At 43.8% G+C, this 24,467-nt stretch overlaps 1 protein-coding gene across 3 annotated transcripts in view; it reads left to right on the top strand.

Moving 5' to 3' along the window:
- Positions 1-3,195: 3,195 nt before the first annotated feature.
- The window catches only part of MTMR3 (myotubularin related protein 3), a 28,262-nt gene continuing 6,990 nt past the window's right edge, over positions 3,196-24,467 (top strand). For 2 of the 3 annotated variants that reach the window (XM_060786185.2, XM_060786186.2), the window contains exons 1-16: positions 3,196-3,468; positions 4,760-4,816; positions 4,962-5,057; positions 12,730-12,846; positions 13,775-13,857; positions 14,604-14,770; positions 15,639-15,735; positions 15,828-15,941; positions 16,848-17,032; positions 17,141-17,272; positions 18,510-18,621; positions 18,798-18,993; positions 19,385-19,570; positions 20,114-20,284; positions 20,375-20,520; positions 21,585-22,548. In XM_060786185.2, coding sequence (XP_060642168.2) covers positions 4,814-4,816; positions 4,962-5,057; positions 12,730-12,846; positions 13,775-13,857; positions 14,604-14,770; positions 15,639-15,735; positions 15,828-15,941; positions 16,848-17,032; positions 17,141-17,272; positions 18,510-18,621; positions 18,798-18,993; positions 19,385-19,570; positions 20,114-20,284; positions 20,375-20,520; positions 21,585-22,548 — 2,769 coding nt within the window. In that variant the 5' untranslated portion in view covers positions 3,196-3,468; positions 4,760-4,813. Of the gene's footprint in view, positions 3,469-4,759; positions 4,817-4,961; positions 5,058-12,729; positions 12,847-13,774; positions 13,858-14,603; positions 14,771-15,638; positions 15,736-15,827; positions 15,942-16,847; positions 17,033-17,140; positions 17,273-18,509; positions 18,622-18,797; positions 18,994-19,384; positions 19,571-20,113; positions 20,285-20,374; positions 20,521-21,584; positions 22,549-24,467 lie in introns of those variants that run through there. The other variant, XM_067473041.1, reaches the window with a different exon arrangement.

Here is a 24,467-nt window from a genome sequence, read left to right as displayed (position 1 = left end):
GAGAAGGCCTGGGACGGAGGGCGTGGAGGCTTGGCAGCTGGAGCAACCACAGTGGCTCCATGAGGCCCAAGTGGCCACCAGGCAACCCTCCCCACAAGGCTGGAGGATTGCAAGACAAGCCTGGCTGCACGAGCAGTCCGTCCTCCCCACCTGTTGGGTGAAGGGAGGATGCAAACCATGGGAAGACCAACAACACCCCCACTTGGGCTCCACATCCCCCCTTCCATCCCCACACAAAAAAAACCCCTTACAAACTGCCTGGAAGGAAGGGAGGAAGGAAGGGAAAGGAGAGAAGAAAGGAAGAAAGGAATTGGTGAAGAGAAGAATATGAATGGAAGGAAAGCTAGAAGAAAGAGGCAGGGATGGGAGAGGAAAGGTAGGTAGGTAGGAAGGAAGGAAGGAAGGAAGGAAGGAAGGAAGGAAGGGGGAGACTGGTGAAGGGAAGAGAAGAATATGATGGGAAGGAAAAGGAGAAGGAAGGAAGGATGAAGGAAGGAAGGAAAGGAAAGAAAGGGAAAGGAGAGAAGAAAGGAAGGAAAGTATTGGTGAAGAGAAGAATATGAATGGAAGGAAAAGAAGGAAAACAAGAGGAAGGAAGGGAAGGAGGCAGGGATGGAAAAGGAAAGGAATGGAAGAGGAAGGGAAGGAACAAAGAAAGAAAGAAAGAAAGAAAGAAAGAAAGAAAGGGGAAAACTGGTGAAGGAAAGAGAAGTAGATAGATTCAGAGTCCTAGAGACCTGGTGGGCCATCCAGGCCAGCCCCATTCTGTCAAGAAGCAGGAAAATCACATTTAAAGCACCCCCGACAGATGGCCACCCAGCCTCTGTTTCCAAGAGGCTTTTTGGAGTGTTTTGGCCAGCATGAATATCACTTGCAGCTTCAAACCCTGGCAGCTTCTCATTGCTTTATTTTCCATACCACCAGACTACCCCAGGATTCTATTATTATTAAAGAGTCTAAATGACCATATATCTGGAGTGTTTTATGTTTCTCCCTTATGCCAGAGGGAGGTTGGACTGGATGACCCTTGGAGGTCTCCCTACTCTAGGATTCTATTATTATTATTATTATTATTATTATTATTATTAAGCAGAGTCTCCATGGCCATCTATCAAGGGTGTTTTGATTGTGTTTTTCCCTTATGGCAGAGGGAGGCTGGACTGGATGGCCCTTGGAGGTCTACTGCAACACTAGGATCCTATTACTGTGAATTCCTCCCAAACCCCTCCAGTATTTTCTGCTGGTCATGGAGGTTCTGTGTGCCAAATGTGGTTCAGATCTCTCATTCATGGGGGTCTTAGTGGTCTGTGGAAATCAGAGCTGAATCAGTTGAAGGTACTCAAAATCCCACCATCTGTTGTTCATACTCCCCCAAAGATATTGTTTTTGTCATTAATTAGTATGCTTTAATTATGTTCAATTTATAACAACAGAAATACATCTTGCATTCAGAACAGTAGCAAAATTACAGTTAGGAAGTAGCAACGAAAATAGTATTATGGTTGGAGGTTACCACAACATGAGGTATTGTATTACGGGGTCGTGGCATTAAAAAAGTTTAGAACCACTGCTAAAGACATTCTATAAAAATAAAAATATACTGTCCATTTATGGGGACCTCCTATCTCCCAAACCTAGAGAGAATACAATTCGCTTCTGGAGTGAGACAATACGCCATCTCCAAGGATGTTCCCCATGCATCAAACAGATGTTTTCCCATTCTGTGAGAGGCTTCTATTTATAGATATGTAAAAAGTCCAGGGTGGGGAAAAGAAATTATTTCTACTTGAGCCAAGTGTGAATGCTGCAGTTGCCCACCTGGATTACCTTTGAATAACCTTGCACCTTAAAAGCCTGGCTTCTATCTTTGGTGGGAGGAGTTCCCTAGCCCAGATTGTTTCATGTCTTCATCTCCGTTTTCAACGCGTGGCTGGGTACAGCTAGTGTCTTAAATAAAATAATTTCCCAGCCACGTCAGCTGGTGCGAGGAACCGGGAAGTGGTTTGAATGTAGTGGCGGGAAACAGGCAAAGACAGAGAAAGTAGGTGGAAAGCTTGGGTTTTCTGTTTAATTACATGTATAAAGTTTGGGAACTGGTTGTGGGATTCTTCGTGGGGTTGTTGGCTGCTGCTGGGTCCACTCAGCTGAAGGCAGCTGCCTCTGACTCAATTGGTGCCTGGTGAAACCTGCGGAACTCCCTGCTGCAGGTCGCAGTTGTATTATTTCATCAATAAAAGGGGGGGGAGGTCGTTTTGGGCTCGATAACACTCTTATATACTATTATTGCTAATATTTTATTTTTATTACTAATCTATTATATTTCATATTATATTATAGGCCTCTAATAATAATGATAAATGAATTACTTAATTGCTTAATTAATAATACAAAACCAGAGACGTGCCCCCGCCTCCCCCTCCCTTCTCTCCGGGCCCAGCCCCCTCTTCCCTTCTCCTCCTCCGCCATGTAGGACCGGAGCTGCCCCTGATGGGAGGGAGGGCGGGGCTAAACGGGGTGGGCGGGACCTTCCCTCCCAGCGAGGGCGTGGTCTCTCCCTCTCCTTTCCCTTCGCCATGTCGGCCTAGGGGCGGGGCCAAGCCTGGTGGGCAGAGCCTCGCCTGTTCTTCCACCCCCAGGGGGGCGTGGCTTCTCCTGGTCCACCTCCCTCTTAGGTGATCTAGGGGCGGGACTAGGCCTGGAGGGCGGGGCCTTGTCTGCCCTCCTTTCTTGCCCCGCCCCTATCTAATTCTCCTCTATGGTGGTCTGGGGCGGGGCTAGTCCTGGTGGGCGGGGCCTCACCTAGGCTTCCTTCTCAGGCGGGGCGTGGTCTCTCACAACCCCGCCCCACTCTTCCTCTCCGCCTCTCCCATTGCCATGTCGGCCTAGGGGCGGGGCCTCGCCTGCCCCTGCCCCCGTTTCTTTTTCCAGCCGGGGCGTGGCCTATCCCAGCCCCTCCCTCCTTCTCCTCTTCCGTCATGTTCGGCCGTAGCTGCCTCTGAGGGAAGGGCGGGAGATAAAAGCGGAACTAGGCCTGGTGGGCGTGGCCTCTCTCAGCCCCGCCCCTACCTCATTCTCCTCCACCATATCCTCTTACTCGTCCAAGGTGGTTTAATAGCGGGGCGGGGCCTGGGGGGCGGGGCCTCGCCTGCCCCTGCCACCTTGTTCTAACGGGGGCGTGGCTTCTTCGAGCCCCGCCCCCACCGCCTTCTCCGCCATGTCGGTCTGGATCTGGTGGGCGTAGCCTCGCTTGCTCTTCCTTGTCCCGGCGGGGGCGTATCCTCTCCCGGCTCCTCCCTCCCTCCTCCTCCCTCTCCTGCTCCGCCATGTTGGGCCGGAGCCGTTTCTGAGAGAGAGAGAGAGAGAGAGAGAGAGAGGAAGACGTCTGAAAGAGCAAAGGAAGGAAGGAAGGAAGGAAGGAAGGAGAGAGAGAGAAGAAAGGAAGAGCTTCGGCGGGCATGGCTCCGGAGAGTGAGTCGAGTCGGGGGAGGGAAAGGCAGGGAAGAAGGAGAAGGAGGAGAAGATGAAGGCCAAGGAAGGCCCAGGGGAAGGGGGGGAGGGAGGGAGGGATCCCGGAATGCTGGGAGTTGTAGTCCGTGGCCGGCCGTGCCCTGCCCTGCCTAATGGCTGCCTCTGCGATCTATATAGGAATATGATGTATAATAGTAATAGTTATAATAATAATAATGTTACAATGTAATATAATACAAATGTTACAATATAATAATAATTATACAATTAGTTTTGTTTATTACAATAAAATAAATATTAAATAGATATAAAATTAAAATATAACAATAATAATACAATATAATAATAGTATTGCAATGCAATACTGTTTAATAATAATGATGTTGTAGTCCTGTATTATTATTATATTATATATAATAATGTATATCTCTGTTATCATATATATTTTTATTTTATATTGTTATTTCATAATACGACTTTCTATTCTATGACACTATAATTTCTAATATTATTTTTATATATTCCTGTTATTTTATATTTATCATCATAATCATCATCATTATTATAGGATATTATAGTTCCCACTTGTATTATAATTGTATAATTATTTTAGTTTTGTTATTATTATATATTGCATTATAGAATATAGGATATTATAATTTCCATTATTATTTTAAAGTTTTGTATTGTATGATACTTTAATTTTATTATTATAATATATTATTAAGGTGTTTTTTATTTATATTATTATTTATATTATATGACATTCCTATTATTATAATTATATATTATTTATATAATATTATATTTTATGTTCTATTATATGATACTATAATTCCCACTATTATTTGTATATACTGTAGTGTTATTATTATTAATTATTATTTTATAGGATATTATAATTATTATAATTATTATTTTATATTATTAATATTTCTATTATATGATTCTATAATTCCCATTATTAATATAATTATTTTTCTATATTATTTTTATTTTATTTTAGTATAGTATTATTTTTCTTTTATCTTACACTATAATTCCCATTATAATTTTTATATATTGTTATTATTTTATTTCTTTATTATAGTATATTATAATCTACATTATTATATTTTATATTTTACTTTTATTATATTATTATTATTTAATATTTCTATTTTAATATAGTGTATTATAATTTCTATAATTATTAATATTATTGTTATGATTTTATTATATTTTTATTTCTGTTAATATTTCATATTTTATATTCTTTTATTTTTTTTGTTATATGATATTCTTGTTGTAGGTCTTTCTACGACTGCCAGCACTTGAAAAGAAGGCCTGCCCGTGGCTGCCCACCATGGTAAGCCTTTGAGAATGAATTAATAAAGGAGGGAAGGCCCCTCTAGGATTCTCTGGGTGGTGGGGACTCCCTTGGAAATGAGGGGCTTCCTTCCTGTGCAAGGATAGCCATAGAGCCGCTCTTAAAGGGCCAGCGTCTTTTGCAGGAGGAAGAGAGGGTGGCAGCACAGCAGCAGCAGCAGCAACAGGCCAATCAGACCTTTCCCAGGAAGCAGCTCATCCGCGAAGATGACAATCTCCAGGTAAATTATCATATTTATATATAATAATAAATATATTATTATCATCTATCTATCTTCTATCTATCTATCTATCTATCTATGTATATAATAAAAGTCAAAACTTGTATGCGGAGGACAAAAGTGTGGCGGTGTATGTGCCAGCATTTTGATTGGCCAGCCTGAAAGTTCCAACATTCTGATTGGCTGCCGCAGTGGTGCTATTTGCATATGGTCTCTGATTGGCCAGCTTCAATAGGAGCCCCTGGTGGAGAAAAGAGTTCATGGCAGAAACGGGGACATGAGAAGCAAATTTGCATATGGTCTCTGATTGGCCAGCCTCAATTCCAAGATTCCGAGATGACAAAGAGAGGAAAGGAAAAGGCCAGGGGCTGAGTCAGACAATTACCATTACAGACCAGACTTGGCACACAGAGCCCCCATGACCCACTCGACATCCTACTGCAGTTTGGAGGAGGATGAACCATGGATGATGGGACTTGCAGTGCCATCACTCACATTCTGAGACCGCTGTTAACCTCATCCAATGACTGATCAGGACCAAACTTGGCACATAGACCTCTCATGACCCACTTTATGTCCTGGTGTTGTTTGGCGGGGGATGGACCATGGATTATGGGACTTGCAGTACCTTTGCTCAATTCTTGAGACCACTGCAACCCTCATCCAATTATCGATAAAGACCAAACTTGGCACACTGAGTCTCCATGATGCACTCTACATCCTGGTGCGGCTTGGAGGAGGATGCACCTTGGATGATGGGACTTGCAATACCTGCATTCCCTTCCTAAAACCATTATAACTGCCAACAATGATGGATCAGGACCACAATTTACACAGAGAGCCCGCATAACCCACTCTACATCCTGGTGAGGTTTGGAAGAATTTGACAATGGATGATGGGACTTGCAGTCACTTCACTCACTTCCTGAGACCACTGAGACCCTTGCCAATGACTGATCAAGACCAAACTTGACACACAGAGTCCCCATGACCCACTCTACATCCTGGTGTACTTTTGAGGAGGACAGACCATGGATGATAGGACTTCAAGTACCTCCACTCTCTTCCCAAGACTGCTGCAACCCTCATCTAATGTCCGAACAAAACCAAACTTGGCACACAGAGCCCCCATGACCCACTCTACATCCTACTGCGGTTTGGACTAGGGCATACCATGGATGATGGGACTTGAAGTACCTCTACTCGCGTTCCAAGACTGCTGCGACCATCAACAATGACTGAACAACACCAAACTTGGCACATAGACCTCTCATGACCCACTTTACGCCATGGTGTGGTTTGACTGTGGATAGAGCATGGATTATGGGACTTGCAGTATCTTCGCTCAATTCCTGAGACCACTGCAACCATCATCCAATTTCCGATAAGGACCAAACTTGGCTCACCGGATCTCCATGATGCACTCTACATCCTGGTGCGGTTTGGAGGATGATGCACCATGGACGATGGGGCTTGCAGTTCCTTCACTCACTTAGTGAAACTACTGATACCCTCATCGAATGACTGATGAAGACCAAACTTGGCACACAGAACCCCCATGGCCAACTCAACATTCTGGTGAGGTTTGGGGGAGAACAGACTATGGATGATGGGATTTCAAGTACCTCCACTCACTTCCCAAGACTGCTGCAACCCTCATCTAATGACCAATCAAGACCAAACTTGGCACACAGAGCCCCCATGAGAGACTCTACATCCTGGTGCTGTTTGGAGGAGGACGGACAATGGATGATGGGACTTGCAGTACCTTCACTCACTTCCTAAAACCACAGTGACATTCATCCAAATACCAATAAAGACCAAACTTGGCACAGAGAGCGCCCATGGCCAACTCAACATTCTGGTGATGTTTGAGGGAGACTATGGATGATGGGACTTGCAGTACCTTAACTCACTTTCTGAGACTGCTGTGACCCTCATCCAATGACTGATCAAGACCAAACTTAGCACACAGAGCCCCCATGACCCTCTCTCCATCCTGGTGCAGTTTGGAGGACGATGGACCACAGATGATGGGACTCACAGTACCTTCACTAACTTCCTGAGACCACTGCGAGCCATATAAATAACTGATAAAGACCAACCTTGATATACAATTCCTTTCTCTAATAACCCGGGCAGCGCCGGGTCCCCAAGCTAGTTAATAATATGTAACAGTACATCCAATAAATATAATAATATAATATATTTCAAATAAGCAATACTTTTATTATTTTTGTTATTTTAATATATATTATATTATTAATATATAATACATGATAAATAATAATAATAAATATATTATTATCAATAATATATAATAGCTTACCCAATAAATGTAATCTAGCAACATATTTTAGATGAATATTAATTTTATTATTTATTTGAAATATATTATATTAGTATATTTATTGGGTACACTATTTATTATTGATGATAATATATTTATTATTATTATTAATTATTTATTTGAAATATAACATATTATATTTATTGCATACACTAAAATATAAAATTGTTATTAATATACAAATTGTTATTATTTAAATATATTATATTAATTGGGTACACTAGTATATATTATTATGAATAATAATACATTTTTATTATGTTTATTGGGTACACTCATATTATTGTTGATAATCTATTTATTTTTATTTAAATTATTAAATTTATTGGTTTCACTTATTTGTTATTAGTATAATATATAAATTTATTTAAAATATATAATTGATTGTTTTTAATGGCACTTCTATGAATGCCTGACATCGAATTGTGCCAATCTGTAACCCGCCTTGAGTCGCCCTATGGCTGAGAAAGGCGGGATATAAATATCGTAAATAAATAAATTATATTATATTATTTTATTTATTGGGTACAGTATTATATGTTATTACTAGCCTGGGTACTCAGTGTTGCCCGGGTTTTTTTTTTTTAAAGGCATTGTTTGTTTTGGGGTGTTAGGGGTGTTTGGTAGTACCATTTAGTTAATTAGTAATAATTCTAACTATTTATTAGAAAAAAGCCAGTCTTTGATTTGGTTTTGCATGAATGCTCTCATTGGAAAATGCATAACAATACAGGTGAAGGCTGGATTCAGTGCTCTCTGGATAATGGTGAACTACAACTCCCATATGCCAATGGCAGTCATTCCCAAACCATTCCAGTATTTACAGTTGGCAATTTTGGGTTTATGTGTCAAGTTTAGTCAAAATCCAATGTTGGCTGGGTTCGATACTCTCTGGATGCAGGTAAATCCTCTTGTGAGGGTTTTCCCAGCGGAGATTAGAAAGGAGATACCTCAATAGTTTCCAACGTTTGTTCTTTCCCCTTTTTTTGAAAAGGGTGATGATGGTGGCATCCTTGAAGTCTGCTGGGATTTTTCTGGTCACCCATACTTTTTCAGTGAACTGGTGGAGTTGTTGTGTCAGCTCAGGTCCCCTCTCTTTAAAGACTTCAGCAGGGATCCTATCAGGACTGCTGGCTTTGTTGGCTGATGCGTTGCAGACTTCCTCCAAACTAGGCAGTGCTGCAAGCTCATCCTTGGTTTGTTGTTGTGGGGTTTGTAAGAGAACCTCTTCGACCATGTTGGAGCTGTGATTCAGGAGATTGTTGTAGTGCTCTTTCCAACGTAGTGCGATTTTTTTTGTCCTTCAGAAGTTTGGTTCCATCTGATGAGCGTAGAGGATGTATACTATGATTTCTTGATCCGTAGATGACCTTTGTGGCTTTAAAAATCCATGAGCATCATGGGTATCTGCAAAGTGTTGGATTTCTTCAGCCTTTTTTGTCTGTGATGTTTTTGAGGTCTCTGATCCTTCTCTAGACCTCAGCTTTTGCACTAGCATAGATCCTTTTCTTAGCAGCTCAATTGGTGTCTCTCTGCCATGTTGGGAAGGCTTTCCTTTTCTTATCAATTAACTGTTGCATCTCTTTGTCATTTTTGTCAAACCAGTCTTGATGTTTCTTAGTTGATATCCAATGGTTTTGTTACAGGCTATGATGATGGAGGTCTTCAGTTTGTTCCAAAGTTCCTCAACATTTTTTGTGTGTTCTATAGGTAGATGATCCTTGAGTGCTGTTTGGAGAAGGGCTCGTTTGGAGGGTTCCTGAAAGGCTTGGGTGTTCATTTTGCGTCTTATCTTTCTTCCTTGGAATCTGCATTTGGGGGCGATCTTGGTAGCCACCGTGGATCGGATTAAACTGTGGTCTGTCCAGCAGTCATCAGAGCCTGTCGTGGCTCTTGTGAGAAGCACATTGCAGCAGTCTCTGGCACGTGTAATAAGATAGTCTAAGAGGTGCCAGTGCTTTGACTGGAGGTGCTTCCATGATGTCTTGAGCTTGTTTTTCTGGTGGGAAGAGCATGTTGGTGATGACAAGATTGTGTTCTGTATGTTTGGTGAGAAGCAGGATGCCATTGAGTTTCAGTTTCCAACCTCGTCTTTTCCTATAGTCCCTGGCCACAGGCCGAAGTCTTGTCCAACTCTTGCATTAAAATCCCCCAGAAGGATGGTTTTGTCCTTCTTAGGTATCTCCGATAGGACGGTGTTCAGCTGACAGTAAAAAAATTCCTTGATGTCTTCATCAACATCTGATGTAGGTGTATAGGCACTTATGATGGTTGTCTGTTGGTTTTTGGCAAGGTTAATTTGCAAGAATCCTTGCAAACCGCCTTCTACCTGTCTCAGCAGACACCCAGAATCCCATTACGGCTTCCGCCCCTCCAGAGGAACAGTGGATATGATCTTCATTGCACAACAGCTCCAAGAAAAATGCAGGGAACAAACCTCTGTACATGGCATTCATTGCCCTTGCAAAGGCATTGGACACAGTGAATTACAGTGCTCTCTGGACCATCCTCAAAAAAATCTGTTGCCCTGACAAATTTGTGAACATCCTGCGGCTCTTCCATAATGACATGATGGCAACAGTCTTAGACAGCAGTGGCTCCCAAAGTGACCCATTTAAGGTGGATTCAAGTGTTATACAGGGCTGTGTTATTGCCCCAACCTTATTTTCCATATTAATTGCTGTGATACTTCATCTTGTTGATGGGAAGCTTCCCACCAGAGTGGAAATCATCTGTCAGACAGATGGCAAGCTATTTAACCTCAGAAGACTGAAAGCCAAAACCAAGGACATAACAACATCTGTTATAGAACTCCAGTATGGTGATGATAACATAGTCTGTGTGCATTCAGAAGAAGACCTATAATCCACTCTAAACACCTTTGCAGAAGCATACAAGATGCTTGGCCTCTCATCAAACATCAAACATCGAGAAAACCAAAGTTCTCATCCAGCAGTCACCTGCCAATCCCTCTGCAAGGCCAGAAATACAGCTTAATGGTGTAACATTAGAAAATGTTGACAATTTCTGCGACCTTGATAGCCACCTCTCCACAAAACTTAACAATGACACCGAATTACAGCACTGTCTGAGCTCTGTGAGTGAAGCATTTTTCCAAATGAAGCAGAGAGTGTTTGAGGATCAAGACATCAGTAGAGATACCAAGGTACTTGTTTATAAAGCTATTGTCCTCCTAACCCTGCTATACACCTGCGAAATGTGGAGTGTTTACAGACGTCACATTCAACTTCTGGAACGATTCCATCAGCGTTGCCTCTGAAAAATCTTGCAAATTTCTTGGGAAGACAGGTGGACAAATGTCAGCGTTGTGGAAAAAGCAAAGGCCACCAGCATTGAAGTGATGCTCCTACACCATCAACTCCACTGGACTGGCCACATTGTCCGAATGCCCAATCACTGTCTCCCAAAGTAGTTACTATACTCCCAACTCAAGAACGGAAAACGTAATGTTGGTGGACAGGAAAAGAGATTTAAATATGGCCTAAAGCCAACCTTAGAAACTGTGGCATAGACACCGAGACCTGGGAAGCCCTGGCCCTTGAGAGCTTTAACTGGAGGTCAGCTCTGAACAGCAGTGCTGAGAATTCGAAGAGGCACGAATGGAGGCACATCAAGCCAACCCTGACCGGGTCCACCTTCCACCTGGAAGCTGCGTACTTGATGCTCAGGTGTTGGCGATGGCGGGGAGGGCCTTCCCACAGTTAAAGCTTGTGTGCCAGCTGCAACTGTACCTCGAGAAGCCTGATGTGGCCATGGTGGTCCATGCCTCGGTTATATCCAGATCGGATTACTGCAATGCACTCTACGTGGGGCTGCCTTTGAAGACAGCTCAGAAGCTGCAGTTAGTGCAAAGATCAGCGGCCAGATTACTCCTATAAAGCCCTAAATGGTTCGGGCCTGCCTTTCTTTGTGATCGCATCTCCCCCTATGAATCAGTGCAGGCTCTAAAATCCACCGGGGAGGCCCTCCTCTTGCTTCCACCACTGTCACAAGCATGGCTGATGGGGATGAAGGAGAGAGCCTTCTCGTTGATGGCCCCCCAACTTTGGAACACCCTGAGGAGATTAGGCAAGCCCCCACACTGTCCTCCTTCTATAGGGATCTGAATACTTAGATATTCCAGCAATCATTTGGAAGCAGCTATTCCCTAGTTATACAGTGTTATGACCTCTCTGTCATGCCATCCAATTAAGTCCTGACATAGAACACATGCCCTTTGGCCAAAAGGGAAGACAGGATGCTGCAAGGACATGTGAACCGGTCATAAGAGTCAGTTGGCCTGAGGTAGGAGGGTCTGGTATGTGGGAAAGGCACCAGGGCCTTTTGGGTGATTTATTTTGTTATAGCTTAGACTCTATATACATGAGCAGATTTGTTAGATGCTTGTATTCTGAACAATAAAGATGCATGGTAACTTTAGCCGCTGTGTATCTTATCATTACATACATGCCCAGTCCCTAAGTCACCAGATAGTATTCTGTTTTGCACTTCATCCACTTCCCCGGCCCTATGGTATGCTCCTTTGCACTATCCCTTGCCCAGCCCTTTTATAGCTTGGTCATGCCCATTTTAGAAATCTTGGTCATTGTTTTCATCAAACCTGTTCTGATGGAGCTCCAATGCAATCTGTTTCTATTCTGTTACGTCTATTTTGTTTTATCTCAGCTGTTGTATTTTATGATGCTTTTATTTTAATATATTTTGTTTTATGAGTTGTTTTTGACTCTATGTCTTGTGGACACTGTCCCATCTGTAAGTTGCTCCGAGTCCCTTCAGGGAGATGGTGGTGGGGTATAAGAATAAAGGGCCAGGCTTTAGCATGGCTGGTTAATCACCAGCAGCAATACATCTTACCAACTGGAATGTTGGCAGTTCGAAGCCCAGGTCGTGGTGAGCACCCAACCTTCAACCCAGCTTACTGTCCAGCTAAGCAGTTTGAAAACAACTGTGAGCTGTGAGTAGAGAAATTAGGCACTGCTTAAGCGGGGAGGTAGTTTACGGCACCATAGAAAGGAAATACCAGAAAATGTCTGTGATCAAAGGAAGGAGGAAGTCTGTGATCAAGGGTTCTTCGTCATAGAGGATGGAGCGACAGCACAACCTCCAGGACACCGAATTTGGGGGAAAATGCTGACATAATACCTCTATCTGTTGTCTGTTCTGTCTGTTTATTTGCATTGAATGTTTGCCATGTATGTATTCTGTGATCCGCCCAGAGTCCCCTTCGGGGTGAGAAGGGCAGAATATAAATGCTGTAAATAAATAAACATTATTTTTCCCTCCTTGCCTGCCCACCTGCAGGTGCCATTCCTGGAGCTGCATGGAGAGAGCACGGAGTTTGTTGGCCGTGCAGAGGAGGCTGTCATTGCACTCTCCAACTACCGCCTACACATCAAGTTCAAGGAGTCCCTGGTCAATGTAAATATTATTTCTATTCACAACTTTGATGCTGTAACTAAAAGAGCTTCATTCATACCAATAATGTTTCTTGCCTGTGGGAGGGAAGATAGGTGGCTTGATAATATTTAAACTATTATTATTTTTATATTATATTATAAATTTAGAAATATATTATAATGAATTAAATTTATCTTAATAGAGAAATATATACATATTATATCATAATAAATTAACTTTATTATAATTTGTAGAAATATATAATATAAATTTAGATATAGATTTAGATATATAATTTATATTGTATATAAATACAGTATGATACCCTAACCCTTATATTATAAATTTAGGATTATAATAAATTTATTTTCATACTAGCTTGGGTACCCAGCATTGCCCAGGTTATTTGAAAAAGTCTAGTATGAAAATGTCCCCATATGAAAGCCTTGGCTTGCATGGTTTGCAGTATGGTATTTGTGGAGGACATTGTCTCTTGAGTAGTGAGAGTTATAGCTGTTTGGAGGCAGGAGCCTGTTTGTGTAAGTGGACATCCCAACCACACACACACATGAATATTTTCACTTTTATTATGTGTATAGATTATATTATAAATTTAGTAATGTATTATAATAAAATAAAAATATAGAAATATAACATTTAAACTATTATTAATATTTTAATATTTATATTATGTTATACATTTGGAAATATATTATAATAAATTATATTTATAATATAAATAAATATATTATAATAAATTAAATGTATTCTAATATATAGAAAAATATTATAATAAATGCATTTTATTTTAATATACAGAAATATACTACATTAAATGTATTCTAATGAATAGAAATATAATTATTTAAATTTCTTATAAGAGATATAGAAATATATTACATTGTTATTGTTGTTATATTTTAAATAATATTATGATTATTTATCACAGATTCCATTGCAGCTGATTGAGAGCGTTGAGTGCCGGGACATCTTCCAGCTTCACTTGGTCTGCAAAGATTGCAAGATCATCAGGTATTATTAACATAACAACAACAACAACAATAATAATGTGATTTATGGAGAATAAATATATTAACAATAATGTGGATTATGGGAATGATAATAATAGAGATACATAATAGGTAGATGGATAATGGGTCAATTTATGGAGAATAATTATAATAGTTTCATTGTAATATATTATAATATATAAATAATAATATATTAACATAATAGATACATGATGGGTAGCTGGAGAATGGGTCAATTTAAGGAGAATAATGACTTGTTATTGCTTATATAATATGTCAATGTTTTAAAATGTATTTATGATGTTGGGCATTGAATTGTTACCTTGTGAACCGCCTCAAGTTGCCTGTGGGCCGAGAGGGGTAGTATATAAATATAGCAAATATATAAATAATGATAGTAATAGTATTATGATACCATATTATAATATAATATAATAATACCTAATAATAAAATAATAACAAATAAAAATAAATAATACCAAATAATAATAGTAAATAAATAAAAATTAAATAGTAATAATATCAAACAATAAAAATAAATAGTAATAGTAATAAATAAAATAACAGCAAATAATAATAAAAAAATAAAGTAATGGCCTTTGGAAGGTCTTATGGCTTTGGAGAGAAGGACATCTTCTTACGACTACAGAAAGGCAATAATAGATAGAGTTACATGATAGGTAGATGTTTGATTAGTCGGTTGATGGAGAATGATGATGATGCTCGCCTCAACCCCTGGGGTTGCAGGTGCCACTTCTGCAGCCTGGAGCAGAGCCAGGAGTGGCAGCGGCGCCTGGTGATGGCGACAGGCCCACCCTCGCGACTGGAGGGTCTCTTCTCATTCGCCTTCCACGCCTGGTGCACACACGTCTATGCTAGCGAGAAGGAGACCCACGGGGAACTCTGTCGGCCTGGTAGGTGGAAGGGTGTGAGGGACGGAGGAAGGAAAATAATAATAATAATAATTATTATTATTACTGTAATATAATCGTGTGGTGTATGAGAATAATAATAATAACACCTGATATATAATTTTTTCCCCACACCTGGGCTCCCTTTATTGATCTTTCAGTCTCTGAGAACAACAGAACTGTCTCTGCTTCATACCTGTTACACCCTAGCCCTGAGACACCTCTCACTCAGCACCACACCAAAGCCCAATAGTCCCAAGTAATGAAGATTTTATTGAATAAAGAATATAAAGGGGAGGGGGAGGGTTATATCCAAAATTAGCAATCAGGAAATAACTCTAGTTTAAGCTCAGCCAGGCTCCCATGAAGCCATGTCTCAGACACCTGGATTTTAAGGCTTATCTTAAGGGTGCTGGGAAGTCCTGGTTGGTCTACTTTTCACGCCTTGCTTTCTGAGATTTAATCTATACTCCCTGGTGACCTCTTTGCCCTCCAGTTTCACTTTCCCTGGAATGCACAGCATTGGGTCAGGCTGACCTGTCTGCTGCAAACCTCCCTGAATGCTCACAGAATGTCCCTGCACACATTCAGACACTTGGTTTTGAACCTCTTCATCTTCAGAATTGTCTGGCTCTTGCCAGGCTATAACACTGCCCAGAAATAGCTGCAGTCAATCCCCAGCCAACACTTCCTTTCCATTCCCTCGATTCTAGATGCCAGTAGGCAGTTCTTTCAGTCCAAACCCTCCTGCCCCCCCCCCCATGCGGTGGGCCCGGCAGGGCACCCCATGAGGGCTTGGTCCACCAAGTGCAAAGTGGCCATCTTGGGAGGGTGCCTCACTCACTTCCTGTCACTCTCCTCTCGGCCCCAGGGGAGCACGTGACCTCGCGGTTCAAGAACGAAGCTGAGCGCATGGGCTTTGACTTGAACCATGCCTGGAGGATCTCCAACATCAATGAGAAATACAGGTGAGAGAGTGAGGGGGGGGGTGAGGGCCGCCATCTTGGATGGAGAGTGTCCAAGATGGCCACCGACAATCCCTTTCCTCCTTCCCTTGCAGGCTGTGCAGCAGCTACCCTCAGGAGCTGATCGTTCCGGCCTGGATCTCGGACAAGGAGCTGGAGAGCGTGGCTGGCTTCCGCTCTTGGAAGCGTATCCCTGCTGTGGTTTACAGGTGAGAGGGAGAAGGCACTCACTGGCCACCAGCACGGCATAGAGCTGTGCTGGAGGACTGTCAGGATCCAGGGCAGAGGTTAACCAAACAACACCCAGCTTGTGTCAAAGCTATTGACTTAAAGCAGCACTTAGTCATTTGGCTGTTTCAAGGTCCAAGTTCAAAACATGACCTTCCTGAGAAGAGTTAAAAACTTGCTTGAGTCAACCTTTTCCTTAGTGGTCAATATCCACTAGCATTCATGCAAGGCAGTTAGGCTTCTCAGCTGTTAAACTGAGATCCCTAGATATCTCTTTGAACTGTTAGGAACAAATGCCAATGCACAAAAAACATATATAGCAGAGTTTCAGAAGTGTTCTTTTCAGTTGCCCAAAACATTTACTCTCCCTTAAAACATCTTGGTTTAAACCATGCTCTCAAGAGACAAAAATAAGCAGACTTCTTTAATTGTAACATACTTGGTTTACTTACAAACTTCCTGTATTCAGCATAGAGGTACTTTGCTTATCAGTCCAATTACAGGTAGGATTTGAAGTGGTTTCTCTGTGCTGATAACACAGGGCATCTTTCTTAGAATCTTGGCAGTCCATAGTCTAAAGCATCTCTCTGGTCTGAGAGTCTCTGTCTTTCCAGTCTGAAAGTGTAAACTGTACTGTTTCTACTGTTGTCTGAAAGCATACTGTTTCTAAAATGGAGTCTGAGTCCTGAACAGTCCCAGATCTGATCACATGATCTGCAGCCCCTCCCACAACATAGAGTTAAGGAAAACTGCATGCCAATACAAACATATATAATACAGTAAGCAATCTGAATTATATGCATCACAGATAAGTAGTGTAGGAGGCTTGAAGAAGGTTGCTATTACCAACAACCTAGGGATCCATCTGGTCCGCTTCCTGCCCACAGGCACCAGAGCAACGGGGCAGTTATTGCGCGCTGCGGTCAGCCGGAGGTCAGCTGGTGGGGCTGGAGGAACGCTGATGACGAGCACCTGGTCCAGTCGGTGGCCAAGGCCTGCGCCTCTGACGCCCGGGCCAAGATGGCTGACCCGGGAGGAGGAAGAGGAGGGGGCTTCTCCGACGGAGAATTTGGTAAGGCTCTGCGGCGTTTATTGCGCAGGACAGGCATCCTTCATTTCGGTGGGGTTGGGCTCTTACCCTGCAACACATGGAACGACTCCCTGGCCCTGCTTTCTCCAGGCTCCTCCATTCCCCACGCTCCTGGTGCAGAGGGCCTGGCTGCCCAACCCCAGAAGCTCCTCATCCTGGACGCCCGCTCCTACGCTGCTGCTGTCGCCAACCGGGCCAAAGGAGGGGGCTGCGAATGCCCAGGTAACAATCTTAATAATAGACATGTACATATCTTGGTTTGTTCCGCAAAGGCTTCCCTATGGCTGTGATGGATTGGGTCCAGATGTGGCCCACAACATCCCTCGTGGCCCAACTTAAAATAATTGAAGTTTATGGACCGAAAGAAGTCACCCGATTGAGCCTAGACGTGAGGAGAAGGGAAGGAAGGAAGCGGATTGGCGGCGACTGCTGCTGGGTGAAGTTTCCCTCAGTGATGTCACTGGGAAAACAAAAGGAATGAAGCAGATTGGCTGTGGGTGGGTGACATCTTTATGAGGGGAGGGGAGGAAAGACCGAACAAGAAGAAAATGAAAGGAGGGAAGAGAAAAGAAAAGGGGAGAAAAAGTGTGGGAAGGAAAGACAGCAGGAAGAGAAAAGAAAGGATGAGGGAGGGAAAGAAAGAAAAAGGAGGAAGGTGGAGTGGGAGGGAGGAGAGGAAAGGAAGAGAAAGAGAAAGGGAGGAAAGGAAGAAAGAAGGGTAAGGTGTATGAGGGAAAATCAAGGTGAAAAGGAAGAAGAGGAAAAGAAGAAAGGGAGAGATGGGGAAGAGAAAGGGAGAGAAAGGGAAAAAGTAGAAAAGGATGAATGAAGCAAGGTAAGATAAACAAAAGGAAAAGGGAAGGAAATTAAAAATGAAGGGAAGAAAGGGAAAGAGGTATCAGGAAGAAAAGAAAGGAAGGCTGTGGAAGGAGGAGGAGATAATGGAAAAGAGGAGAAAATTTTGAAAGTAATGAATATGGACAAACTAACTCATTGGCTAATGCCAAATCAAGGAGTTCCAAAGAAGCATACAAACTGGGACCGATAAAAAACTACTTTAGACAACAGAAAATAGAGATCACTACTTAGAAAGAGTAAATTGCAGTTAAAGAAGAACCAATAGGAAATCAACGCTCTACAATACACTGAAAAAGACATCAAAGATCTTCAAAGACTAGATGGAAGTCTGTCTATATATATATATATCATAACATAACAGATTTTTGCTCAATTTGGACTTCTATTTTCATACCTTTTTTCCTCCTCTTTTTTCTTAAATACACTTTCACTTCTCTTTTTACTTCCTCTCTATATACAAAGATTATGTTCTCCCACTTTTGCTGTTAAAAACTTACTTTTGGTTCTATAAAACTTGCTAATAAAAATATTATTAAAAAAAAAAAAGAAAGAAGGAGGAGAAAGAAGGGAGAGAAAGAAAAGAAAACCTCGTCTCTTCCAGAGTATTACCCCAACTGCGAGGTGGTCTTCATGGGGATGGCCAACATACACTCCATCCGGAAGAGCTTCCAGTCCCTGCGCCTGCTTTGCAGCCAAGTGCCCGACCCAGGAAAGTACGTCACATGCAGTACCCAAACCCCCTTGGGTCCTTCCTTTTTTTCTGCCATGGTGTCATGACGCCATCCGTTCCCCCTCAAGGTTATACGCTGCCGCCTGTCCCCCTTCAAGGCTGCGGTACAGTTTCCTGTTGAAGCTTCCCTTCCCTTGCCCCCATTTGTTCCCCCTGCAGCTGGCTCTCAGCACTGGAAAGTACCAAGTGGCTGCAGCACCTGTCTGTCCTGCTGAAGTCGGCATTGCTGGTGGTCCATGCAGTGGAGAGGGACCGGCGGCCAGTGCTGGTGCACTGCTCCGACGGATGGGACCGCACCCCCCAGATCGTGGCCCTGGCCAAGCTGCTCCTTGATCCCTATTATAGGACCATCGAGGTGAGGGGCTGGAGATGGAAGGAAAAAGAGCTGGAGAAGGGAGGAAGCAGGCCTTGGAACTGGAGAAGGGCGGAAGTAGAGCTGGAGAAGGGAGGAAGCAGGCCTCAGAGCTGGAGAAGGGAGTAAGGTTGGGGAAAGGAAGAAGCAGATCTCAGAGCTGGAGAAGGGAGGAAATAGAGCCGGAGAAGGGAGGAAGCAGGCCTTGAAACTGGAGAAGGGTGGAAGCAGAGCTGGAGAAGGGAAAAGGTTTCTGATAGCTGGGGAGAAGGTAGATCTCAAGAGTTGGAGAAGATAGAGCTGAAGAAGGGAGGAAGCAGGCCTCAGAACTGGAGAAGGGAGACAGTAGGCTCAGTTTTCAGAGCTGGTGCTCTCCCTCCCATCGGCCTTGCAGGGCTTCCAGGTACTGGTGGAGACAGAGTGGCTGGACTTTGGGCACAAGTTTGCCGACCGCTGTGGCCATGGGGAGCAGGCGGACGACCCCAACGAGCGCTGCCCAGTCTTCTTGCAGTGGCTGGACTGTGCCCACCAGCTCCAGAGGCAGTTCCCTTGCTCCTTCGAGTTCAGTGAAGCATTCCTGGTAAGGGGACGCTTGGAGGGAGGGCAGCCCTCTAGTATTAGTATATGGACAAAATTGGGTTAATTTCCTCTTTTATTTATTTATTTACGGCATTTATATGCCACCCCGAAGAGGACTCAGAGCGGCTTACAAGATATATTTTCATACAATATATTATCATAGTACAATATTAGTATTTTATATTACTATATTGCACTATACAATTATATTGTAATATTATTAGTAGTATTATATGTAATATAAATTTATAATTATAATATTGTATTATTATTACTAGCATTGTACTGTATTACATTATAATATTATAAATATTATATATATATACAATATACTATATTATATTATTAGTAAAGACAAGATGGAAATGTCTTCTGCTCCCCTCTGCCTTTGCTCTGGCCAGAGCAGCAGTTGGTGCCGGAGGGGGGGATTACATAGACATTTTGGATCCCTTTCTTTCCTTTTGGGAGACAAACACCCCTTGCTCTTCGTCTGCCACCTTGGATCTCTCCTTACTCCTTCCTTTGACACTTCCTTCCCTCTCAGGTGAAGCTGGTCCAGCACACCTACTCTTGCCTCTTTGGCACATTCCTGTGCAACAACGCCAAGGAGCGCGATGAGAAGCACACCCAGGAGAGGACCTGCTCCGTGTGGTCCCTGCTCCGGCCCGGAAACAAGGCCTTTCAGAATCTGCTCTATTGCTCCCAGTCTGAATCCGTAAGTGTGTTCCTGCTCCTCCCTCCATCGGTCGTGGTTCCACGTCCACCGCGCAGTTGAGTCCATCACGAGCTTCTCTCTTTCTCTCAGGTGCTGTTCCCGGTGTGCCACGTGCGGAACCTCATGCTCTGGAGCGCCGTGTACCTGCCTGGCTCCTCCCCCTCAACCCCTGCAGACGACCCCTGTGCCCCCTACCCACTCCCAGCCCCTGGACCCGAAGAGGCACCGCTGGGCAGGTGAGAAGGGCATGGGGCTCCTCCCCTTCTGGGTCTGGATGCAGAAAGGCTTTGCAATTTTGGGAGATTTATGATCTTGGGGAAAGCATGACCTTGTTAGAAGTCATAACCTTTTGGGGAAATAATGCCATAACCTTTTGAGAAGTGGAAATCTCTATAACATTTTGGGAAATGGCATTCATTACCATTTGGGAAAGTCAGGAATCTTCCCGAGAAGAGTTATAAACTCACTTTAGTCAGCCTTCTCTCTGGTGGTAAATATCCACTAGTATTCATGCAAGGCAATTAGGCTTCTCAGTTGTTAAACTGATATACCTAGATAGCTCTTTGAACTGTTAGGGACAAAGATATGCCAGTGCAGAAAAACATATCTATAGCAGAGTTTCAGAAGTATTCTTTCAGTTGCCCCCCTCCAAAAATCTACTCTCCCTTAAAACATCTTGGTTTAAATGGTGCTCTCAAGAGACAAAAATAAACAGACTTTTAAAAAAAGTAACATAGTTGGTTTACTCACAAACTTCATGTATTCAGTATACAGGTACTTTGTGTATCAATCCAGTTACAGATAGGATTTGAAATAGTTTCTCTATGCTGATAACACATGGCATCTTTCTCATAATCTACAGTCCATAGTCTGAAGCATCTCTCTGTTCTGAGAGTCTAATAGTCTTTGTCTAGTGTGGATATCCAATTGAGTCAGTTCTCTAAAGCATTCTGTTTCTACTAGCATCTAAGCTGTAGGGCTTCTATGTGTTGCCGAAGGCTTTCGTGGCCGGAATCACTGAGTCAGATCTGATCACATGGTCTGCAGCCCCTCCCATAACATAGAATTAAGGAAAACTGCATACCAATACACACATATACAGTAAAGTAAGCAATCTGAATTATATACATAACAAAAAATGAGTATAGGAGGCTTGAAGAAGGTTGCTATTTCCAACAACAATGGTTTCAAGGGCACGTCTTCACCTGAGCTCAGGGCAGTAGGAGTTGGGAAGGAGAGTAGAAAAGAAGAGGGCCCATCCACAGTCACGCTGGCCTTACAATCGCCTTTCCTTTCCCAGGCTGCCAAAAACCCGCTCCTTCGACAACCTGACCATGGCCTGTGACAGCGGAAGCCTCCCGCCCACCACTCCCCGCCGTAGCAGTGACCCCAGCCTCAACGAGAAGTGGCAGGAGCACCGCCGCACCCTAGAGCCAAGCAACCATTTTGGGGGGGAGGGCGACCCCTTTGAGGGGGAGGCAGCGGGGCAGGGCCTAGTAGCGGAGGCGGAGCTCTCCTTGGCAGTGGCTGAGGGCCAGATGGAGAACATCTTGCAGGAGGCCACCGAGGAGGAGGAGGAAGAGGACAATGACGACTCAGAAGAGGTGGCGGGGGGCAGAGGTGGGGAGGCAGACTTGCAAGGCACACTGGGAAGCCCTGCTGAGAAGGTACCGGATGCCTTGGATGAGGAATTGGGCGTCCACTCTGCCGGAACAAGCAACACGGAGGGGTCGACCGACACCTTAACTGAAATGGGGGCCAGGGTCAAGGCCCCAAGTGCATCCTTCTCGTGGCTGCGCCCAGAGGATGGCAATGGGGAGGAGGCATTGGAACTGCACCGCTTGGCCGCCACCCTCAACCGGACCCCTCCTTCCGCGCCTTCCCCATGCGCCTTGCCCTTGTGCGACTACAAGGAAGCTGTATGCAATGGCGAGGAGGCAGGCGAAGAGGGGGGGTGGAGGAGGAGGAGGGCCAAGGGTGCATTGAGCCGGAAGATGTCCGGCTCCGGACCAAGGTCCCTCTCCCACAAAGCATCACCGTCACCAAACAGCCCCGAGCAGCCTGCCCCCCGGAGCCACTTGGACGACGACGGGATGCCCGCCTACGCCGACGCCATCCAGCAGCGCCTGCGGCAGATCGAGAGCGGGCACCAGCAGGAAGTGGAGACACTCAAGAAGCAGCTGCAGGAGCTACGCAGCCGCCTAGAGGGACAGCTCCTCAACGGCTCCCTCCACTGCAACGGCATGGAGTACGGCGACGAGGTGGTAAGTGCCCAATGAGGACTGGTGGGTTTGGGTGGCATCTTGATGGCTTTGGTTTTTGAGCTCAAGGCGACTCAGTAGGACTGACCATTTAGCAACCCCTCTCGTGAGGCTCCTCCTTTGCGTGCTCCCCTCACCTTCTTCCCATATTTTAATTTCTTCTCATCTGCTCTGCTGTTCATCTTCCTAGTCTGTCCTCTTCTCCCAACTCGTCTTCTCAGCCACCTCATTTCCTCTTTTCTGCACCTCACCCTCCTCACATCTCACTTCCTTCCTATCTTCTCACCTTCCCATCTTTTCCTCACCCATTTTCCTATCTACTCCACATCTCACCTACTTCCTATCTTCTCACCTTCTTCCTAACCTCCCCTCTTTTCCCGTCTCCTCACCTTCTTCTCAACTTTGCCTCACCTGCTTCGTATTGTCAGGAATACTTTTCAAACAAAGGCTTTTTATTGCAATTTCTAGTGTGGGAGAGTAAATCAGAACTTTTATAGAACTTTTACACAAAAAATGACATTAGACATACAGGTATTATGTAACTACATTGAATTCTCAAAGCTACAGTTACATTGGGGAATTACATATTTACTCATTTTTTCTCCTGCTGCCTCCTGGAGAAGATGCAGGGAATGCCCTAGATCAGGCATGGGGAACCTTCAGCCCTCCAGGTGTGGTGGACTTCAACTCCCACAATTCCTTGAGGCTCGGCATTTGCCCCAAAGGCTTACCTTGGCCCAAGGAATTGTGGGAGTTGAAGTCCACCACACCTGTAGGGCCGAAGGTTCCTGACCCCTGCCCTAGATGTAGCATATCTGGCTTTCAGTAAGGTCTTCCTTAACAAGGTCCCCGATGACCTTCTGGCAAGGAAACTAGTCCAATGTGAGCTAGACAAAACTATGGTTAGGTGGATCTGCAATTTGTTAAGTGAACGAACCCAGAGGGTGATTCTCCCAAATGCTTCCTCTTTATCCTGGAAAGAAGTGATGAGTGGAGTGCCAGAAGCAGGGTTCCTTCCTGGGCCCAGTTCTGCTCAACATCTTTATTAATGACTTAGATGAAGGGTTAGAGGGCATGATCATCAAGTTTGCAGACAGGACCAAATTTGGAGGGATAGTCAATACCCCTGAAGACAGGAACAGAATTCAAAACTATCTTGACAGATTAGAGAGATGATTGGCCAAAATGAACAAATGAAGTTGAACAGGGACAAACGCAAGATACTCCACTTAGGCAGGAAAAATGAAATGCAAAGATGCCTGGCTCGACAGCAGTACGTGTGAAAAAGTTCCTGGAGTCCTGGTGGACAACAAGTTAAACATGAACCAACAATGTGATGTGGTGGCTTAAAAAGCCAATAGAATTTTGACCTGCATTTTATTTATTTTGTATCAAAAGCATTGCATAAGTTATTATAAAACTGATAAAAATAGAAGTTGTGCAGGCGGCTAAATATCTTTTGACCAAAAACAGGCAACAGCAATGGCATTGTCTGTTGCCTCCAACAATTCCTCCACTGTACACGAGACAGGGCACAATGGACAAGCATACAGATGCAGAGTTGTCTGTTCTGCTCCAAGGTCACACAAGGTATGGGATTCTTTTAGGTAGTGCCATTTTGCCAGGTTGTTTTTTGATCTGCCCAGAGACTTCCAGGTTGCCCATTCTTGGTTTGTCCCTGGAGGAAGACCCTCGTGGTGGGCCATCCAGTTGAGATTTTCTGATTTAGCTGCCCAGAGGGATACCCTTGCTGTTGCTGGAAGGACGCCAAGAAGAGTGGTAGTGTTCATAAAGCGTTGTCTTGATTTGAGTTTACTGGGAGGAGGCTGGTAGCCATGTAGTGGATGGCTTTCACAGTGTTCAACCTCATTTCTCTCACATTTAGCACATCGGGGGGGGGGGGGATGCCAACTAGCTTGTAG

Source organism: Anolis sagrei, chromosome X, assembly GCF_037176765.1.
Source record: "Anolis sagrei isolate rAnoSag1 chromosome X, rAnoSag1.mat, whole genome shotgun sequence".
Classification (NCBI taxonomy): Eukaryota; Metazoa; Chordata; class Lepidosauria; order Squamata; family Dactyloidae; genus Anolis; species Anolis sagrei.
The sequence above is the reverse complement of the archived record's forward strand: the minus strand, read 5'-3'. Positions and strand labels throughout refer to the sequence as shown.